Source organism: Arachis ipaensis, chromosome B10 (assembly GCF_059453495.1).
Source record: "Arachis ipaensis isolate K30076 ecotype BB chromosome B10, ASM5945349v1, whole genome shotgun sequence".
In the NCBI taxonomy this organism is placed as follows: domain Eukaryota; kingdom Viridiplantae; phylum Streptophyta; class Magnoliopsida; order Fabales; family Fabaceae; genus Arachis; species Arachis ipaensis.
This window is the reverse complement of record NC_142435.1, coordinates 14,825,925-14,833,835: the sequence shown is the minus strand read 5'-3', so window position 1 is coordinate 14,833,835 and position 7,911 is coordinate 14,825,925. Positions and strand designations below refer to the sequence as shown.

Here is a 7,911-nt window from a genome sequence, read left to right as displayed (position 1 = left end):
ATTCAGGATATTAAATTTTCAATAATTTGGTACTGATAGTTAGAATTAATTGATTATTGTAGATTGATTATGTATGTTGGTTTCTGTTTGATTTCTGTTAGAATTTAGATTGTTGAATGTTGATTGTTCACATATGTTTGATTTCTGTATGTTGGCAGATGAGAACATGAATACTTCCACATGTTTTTCTGTTTGATCTCTCTTGTTTGATTTCTATATGTTGATTTATTTTTTATTTCTGTTTAGTTTGTTGATTATCCTTTGTTGTTACTTGTTAGATTGTTGATCGTTGATTATCTGTTATAGTGTTATATATGTTGGTTGTTGTTGTATATTATTATTAGTAGTTAGTGGATTGTTGTTGTGCATTATTCTTGGAGATTAGTCATTTAGTCCTGGTTGATTAGGAATTTAGGATGGCTTCATCAAATACACCATCAGAAACACCAACTTCTCAGGAACAAGGATCAATCAGAATGAAACTACTCAGGATAATGCAAATCAGAATGAAACCAATCAAGATGTAGCTCCAGATTTCTCAGATGAAAAAAGATATCCAGACTTTGAAGTTACTCCTTGGATATAATCCATGAATTGTTATTTTTATTGTGTTAAATTGAGTTGTTTATGTAATAGACTAATAGTACTAACAAATTTTATGTTTATTTTCGTATTACTACTTATTTTTAGGATTTGAGACTTAATGTTTATTAAAATGTTATTGGAGATATGTTTTTTAACTGTTAATTTTTAAGTTTTTAGCTATTTTATACATTTTACATATGTGAGACCGGGTTAACCGGTTTAACCAGTGACCCACCGGTTGAACCAGTGACCCAATGACCCAGTAGCCTGATCGATTCGATCACCGGTTCGGTTCTGACAACTATGCTTCTTACTAGCTGATATATGAAATGTTATTACTCTCTTCCCTTCTCTTTCCGCCAATACCCTCCATCCTTTGGTGTGGATCGCCAGTTAAATGGTGATTGATTTTTGACGCTACTAGTTATGTTCGACAGTTGAGTCCATTCAGATGTGAATGCTTGTCAAACATATTTATTCATATTTCTAGTTAATTGGATTAAGCAGTCGAGCTAATTTTAGTTCTCTTCCATCAACTTGATGTTCTTTATTTGAACAAACTCCATAATCATACTCCAGTTTTGAATAGTGAATAATCTGTGTGTAATTAAGCATTCTTGCTATCTGCAACTTTTTTACCTTTCTTGATGCTTTTCTGAGACAATTTGATTGAGTTCCTCTGTTTCCTTGGTTGTTGTGTATGTAGGATTAAGGAACGGTTTTAAGCAGTCTTAATTAAATCCTAATTATGCTGAAAGCTCTCGTTCAATCATGGTGGAGTTATTTAAGCACAATGCTACAAGTATTGAATTCGTAAGCCATCATCTTATTTGATTGTTATCTTTGTGATCAAATATAAAAATAATTGAACCATTCTATCTTGTATTTAGGAAAAAAATAAATACGAATTATAGTATTTAGCTCTTTTTTTAATGATAATGTTTAGAAAAGTTACTAATCAAATGAATGAGTGAGCCTATGACCTATCACTCAAAAAAAAAAAAAGTCAAGGAGTGTTGGTGTTTTGGCAACTGACAAAGTGACATATATGAATGATATCTATTGTGGGTACTAAATAAATGCATGTACTAGGATCTTTCACTATGGAAGAACATAGTCCCTTGCTTGAAAATGAATTAGAAAAGGCATTTTTTTTAGATGTTTATTTTGTTATTTATAGTAAAATCGAAGAGAGGAAGACATGTATTATGAGTATTTTCTATAGTTAATAGAATGTGTATCAGATGCATAAATTAGATTAATATTATTGGTGTATTGCATATGATCATTGCTTAGCAAAATGCGTATATAATATTTACTTCTGATATATGTTTAGTTTTCTATTCCAACAATATGATTTAGTTTTAAAGGAAGATGTTATTGTGGTTAATGTTCATTCTTTGTTTTTTTTTCTTCTAAAAATAACTTTTTTAAGTTTTACCTGACTACACTTATGTGACTCTGTCCTAATTAGCTTTTTTAGAGTGGATGCTTAGAGTTGACCACTAATGATCCCATTAAAGTCCAAATAATCCATTATACTTGGTCATTTTACCTATTGTAATTGAAAATGTGAAACTTTACTTCAAACTATATTGCTAAAAGTGTGCGGCAGAAAAATGATTCCACAAAGCTAACTCATTCTGCATCGGAATGTTCTGATGATGAGAATTTGGTTGTTGGGAGAGAAGAAAGGTTGGAATGCCCAATATGCTGGAAATCTTTTAACATTGTTGAAAATGTGCCCTATGTATTGTGGTGTGGCCACACCCTTTGCAAAAATTGTATCATAGGACTGCAATGGGCTGTTGTGAAGTTTTTAACACTGCCAATTCAACTTCCACTCTTTATCTCCTGCCGTGGTGCAACCTTCTATCTTTTCGCCTGGTTTATCAAGGGAATATTAAATTTCCTCGCAAGAACTACTTTTTACTTTGGATGGTTGAGAGCATGAATGGTGATAGAGGAAAATCGCACTGAAATTGTGATGGTGATAAAACATTGGCCAATTAAAGACAATTTAACCATGGGAAGCTATGTAAGTTATGAAAACGTTCGGAGGAGCCAAGTTCACCACCTATGTATGTAAAGAGCTATCACACGAAACGACGCAGTTTTGAGAGGAGGGACTTATTTGTCCAATTTTCAAAACTACTATTCCACTTATATGTCACGTGTGCACCCGTAACGCCAGGTCATTAGAACGGGAGCCACCTTAGATTTTTTCGTTAGGTCTGACGGAGACATTTATACGGAAGGACTAATCCGTCTAACTTTTAAAAAGATGAGGGACTTAAAAATATTTTCAAATGGTCATGAACGAAAATATTCACAGGACAAAAAGTCAGAGATATATTTGTTCTTTTGTCAAAAAATAATTATTGAGGATATCAACAAAATCAAAGCACTGAGAATCGATATTTGATATAAAACTAGAATAATTTATAAACTTTAAAATGAAAAAAAAATAATAAAATAATAAAAAATTAATTATTATTAAATTTATAATTATTATAAAATATGTGACTTATTATTTTAATTTAATAATAATTAAATTTTTATTTTATTATTTTATCAATTTTTATTTTAGATGATTTTATTCAAATTAAAACAATAAATTAAATATACAAAACAAAAATTATAATATGATTTAAAACATAAAAATATATAGTTCTTTAAATTATTAATTTATTCCAAATTGTAAATTTAGTTAATTTAAACAAAATCAAATTTCCACAAAAAAAAAAACAAAATCAAATTAAATGAGTCAAATATTTCATAATAAAACTGGAACACGAATGGTTAAAAAAAAACTATGGACTACTAAATCAGCGGTGAGGTGAAAACCACTAAAGCAGTGCCCTGGGTTATTTCTTTCTGGAAGCCAAACCGAACCCAAACCGGCGGCTCGGCGGGTCCAAGCCAGTTTTTCAGTTTTCTTTTTCTCCAAGCCAAACTCACGTGACTGAGACACCCTTCAATTCAGAGTTTGAGACACAAAACCCTTTTAAATAGCCACCCCCTTAACCCCTGTTTTTCTCACCAAACCACTCTCTAATCTCATTTCTCAATCACAACTTTTTCTAAACCCATTTTCTCAACTCTCCACTCCTCATGGGTACTTTTACTTTCATTCAATCACTCTTTCATTCTCTGTTCCAAATCAAATCCATGGTTTCTAATATATTTTGCATTTCTTGTTGATTTATTTGTGCAGCATCTAAGAAGATTAAGATTGGAATCAACGGTAATTGGTTTTTCCTTTTTGTTTTTAGTAAATGCTCATCAATTTGTAAAACCAGTCAATTTAATTATCTTGAATTTGTGTGTGTAGGATTTGGAAGGATTGGGCGTTTGGTTGCGAGAGTTGCTCTTCAGAGGGACGATGTTGAGCTGGTTGCAGTAAACGATCCTTTCATTTCCACTGATTACATGGTAACAATAAATAAATAATAATTTGATTATATGGTTCTATTAGATTTGATTTGATTTTTCTGAGAATGTGATTGTGGTGGCAGACATACATGTTCAAGTATGACACAGTTCATGGCCAGTGGAAGCATTTTGATATCAAGGTCAAGGACTCTAACACCCTTCTCTTTGGTCAAAACCCAGTTACCGTTTTCGGATTCAGGTATTTATAAAGAAAATGTTTTTTGTTTTTAGATATCTGATTATTACTTTTTTTGTTTATTAAATAACCATGTTCTATCCGACTATGCGAATGTATCATCTAAATGAATTTGATTCAATAACTCGTGAAATGTTTCGTGTTTTTGTTACATCAAAATTAAACTCAACATTTCAATTTCGTTGTATGAAGTTAGGCCAATGCTATAATAATTTTTGAAACTAAGATGGTATAAATCGATTTACCAACATTTATTTTGTTATGTTAGGAACCCTGAGGAGATTCCATGGGGTGAAGCTGGTGCTGACTATGTTATTGAGTCAACCGGTGTGTTCACTGATAAGGACAAAGCCGCGGCACACTTGAAGGTTTGTGTCCATTCTCATTCTCAATGTTTCTTATTCGATCTTGATGTTACTATGGAACAAAGACACTTTTCCTGACATGCCACGTATCTATTTGTGTCGAACCGTATCTTAATCAAAATAAAAAAAAAATTTGGACACGTTTGAACATATCTAACTACCTTTAAAAAAAAAATTTGGATACGTTTGAATAAAAAAAAAATTTGGATACGTTTGAACATATCTAACTACCTTTATGTGCGAGCGTGTCCACTTTATCTTAACATATATTTTTTAAATGAGTTTAGAAATAGCATATATTATTAATTATTAAAATAAAAATTATTTTAAATATTTTAATAAGCAAAATAACATTAAAAACAAGTAAAAAATTAATTTATATTTTAATATTAATAAAATACTAAAATATCATTAAAATTAATCTAAAACATATTTTATATTTTATAAATTTTATAAGAATTGTCCTGTGTAATATCATGTTCGTGCATCAAAGTGATGTAATGAATTTGATGTTGCTTTTGAAAATACTTAACTAAATAGTAATCATTCTTGATTATTGTAATGTGTATAGGGTGGTGCAAAGAAGGTTGTGATCTCAGCCCCAAGTAAAGACGCACCAATGTTTGTTGTTGGTGTTAACGAGCATGAATACAAACCTGAACTTAACATTGTTTCCAACGCCAGCTGCACTACCAATTGTCTTGCTCCCCTCGCCAAGGTTTTTTATCTTTTAATGAATTTGATGGATCTTAAATCTTAATTTCAAATATTCTTGTGCTTATGCTTTTGTGTAATTATCTTAATTTCAATCTTGTACAGGTTATCAATGACCGATTTGGAATTGTTGAGGGTCTTATGACCACTGTCCACGCCATTACAGGTTATCAATTTACATATATTGTAGAGTATTAGAGTAAGAATCCAAATTAGTTCCTAACAATTTGTACTTTGGACAAAACAAATTGACAAATTTGTTTATGATCTTTTACAATAGAAGGACAAATTAGTCGGTGTCATCTTTTAAAAAATAGTATGATTGAGGGACTAAATTATCTAAATTTTTAGAAGATTATAAATTATTCAAAATTGTTAGGAAATTGGATTTTTCACTTATATATTTTTCAATTTGAATTTAAAATTAAGATTATTGTATTAATTATCCTTTTTTTTATGATTAATCAGCTACTCAGAAGACCGTTGATGGTCCATCAAACAAGGATTGGAGGGGTGGAAGAGCTGCTTCCTTCAACATAATTCCCAGCAGCACTGGTGCTGCCAAGGTACAAATTTGTTAATCGATACACATTCTTATTGGAAGCTGAAAATATATATTTTTGTAATTATTTAGGTTTTCAATTTTGTGTTTGTTTTGGTGTCATTAAGTTGATAAAAAATAATTTTTTTTTTAACGTGTTTGACAAATTTTTAATAAAAATAAAAACACTAAAAAAGATATTTTTTTTGAAAAATTATAATTTACATTTTTTTTAAAAATTTTTTTTTTTAAAAATAAATTTTTCACATAATAAATAAACAAAAAATATTTTTATATTATTATATCTAAATATAATTAATAAATATATAAAATATTCAAATATAAAATTATTTTTATTGTTCTAAAAATTTTTAAAAAAAAAATTCTTTTCTTATAAGTTTATCTAAACAAGCCTAATACTTGAATTTGTGTGAAAAACAACAGGCTGTGGGAAAAGTTCTTCCATCACTGAATGGTAAATTGACCGGAATGTCCTTCAGAGTTCCTACTGTGGATGTCTCAGTTGTTGATCTCACTGTCAGGCTAGAGAAGAAGGCAACCTATGCTGAGATCAAGAATGCTATCAAGTAGGTTTTTTTTTTTCTAGTTCCATTTTGATGTACCTAAATTAAATTATATTATATTTTTGGTCCAAAACCTAACCTCAAATTTTTTTTTTTATGTGGAAATTTAAAAAATGCAGGGAGGAATCAGAAGGAAAATTGAAGGGTATTTTGGGTTACACCGAAGATGATGTTGTGTCCACTGACTTTCTTGGAGACAGCAGGTATAAATCATTTGTGTATAAAATACCATTTATATTTAATTCCCAAAAAAATAAATAACTAAATGTATTGTTGTGATTTAATTCAGGTCAAGCATATTTGATGCTAAGGCTGGAATTGCTTTGAATGAGAACTTTGTGAAGCTTGTCTCTTGGTATGACAACGAATGGGGTTACAGGTAATTTCACTTCACCATCACCTTCTAGAATATATGAAGGTGTTTTTATCTTTGATTCTTCTTTGTTTAACCACATTCTTTTTCTTTTATTTATTTATTTTTTGCAGCTCCCGTGTGATTGACTTAATCGTGCACATTGCATCCGTGGCTTGAAGTTTAAAGCATTGATTGCAACATTTTCTAAATTTTTTCTTTCTGTGAATCCGGAAATAAATAAAAAAACACTTTTGTGTTAATATTTGAGTGCTGTTGTGTCACTTAAATACAAAGTGCTTGTACTTGGTCTAGTTAGTAAGAGGGACATTATCATAGGCTTTTTCTTCATCTTGTTTTAAGAGATGGATGTAACTATGTTACTTCATTATCATAATATTTCAATGTGCCCTAAAGTTTGTTTACTATGTTCTTTTTGCAAGCCTTTTTTTACTTGCCCTATTGTTTTATGTTTTATTAGTTGTCTACTAACTATATAAAAGTTTGATCTCAATCACTGCCTTTCTTTTTATTTTATTTTTTATTTGCGTATATCGTCAGAATATTCTGCCAGACAACCATTAGGCACATATAATATAATACAATATAATTAATATGAAGGAATTTGGCGAATTGGAACATAAAGTTTATAATTTTAATAGTAAAAAACTAAAAACAATTGATATTGTTGAGTTGTAAAGGATTTAATTAAGGCGGCATTATTTAGAAGCTGGTTTGTTGACGCATCACATTCAAATTGTTAGTTGCCCAATTTGAATGATTACTTTTAAAAATTTAGTTAATTAACTTATAGAGATTAACAAGAGAATTAAATATATTTTGAACCGACAAAAAACAAGTTACTTTTAAACAATTTATTTTGATTTTTCCATTCAGATTTAAGGATCGTGGTGGCACATGATGATGCCCAGTTTATTCGATGAGTGGAAAGCAGACAGCTGCAAGAATCGAGTACGCGATCCCATCAGCTAGATCTAAAGATAAGCATATCAAAATATGAACCAATTATGATATTGTGCGGTTGTGCTCATTTTTTTAGATATGGTAAAATGAAGGATAATGCACTGATATGGAATGGATTAATGTCAAAATAAATTGTGATTAACGATTTGAGTTAA

At 30.0% G+C, this 7,911-nt stretch overlaps 1 protein-coding gene and 1 pseudogene across 1 annotated transcript; both read left to right on the top strand.

Moving 5' to 3' along the window:
* The first annotated feature begins 2,155 nt into the window (after window positions 1-2,155).
* Window positions 2,156-2,565, top strand: LOC107620191 (E3 ubiquitin-protein ligase KEG-like; annotated as a pseudogene).
* Window positions 2,566-3,569: 1,004 nt separating this feature from the next.
* Window positions 3,570-7,200, top strand: LOC107623188 (glyceraldehyde-3-phosphate dehydrogenase GAPC2, cytosolic). Its single transcript, XM_016325359.3, has 12 exons — window positions 3,570-3,703; window positions 3,803-3,832; window positions 3,920-4,020; window positions 4,104-4,219; window positions 4,485-4,584; window positions 5,153-5,299; window positions 5,401-5,461; window positions 5,764-5,861; window positions 6,281-6,423; window positions 6,540-6,623; window positions 6,710-6,799; window positions 6,907-7,200. Exons 1-12 carry the CDS (start codon window positions 3,700-3,702, stop codon window positions 6,950-6,952), a joined length of 1,020 nt encoding a protein of 339 aa, XP_016180845.1. The 5' UTR covers window positions 3,570-3,699; the 3' UTR covers window positions 6,953-7,200.
* The last annotated feature ends 711 nt before the right edge of the window (window positions 7,201-7,911 follow it).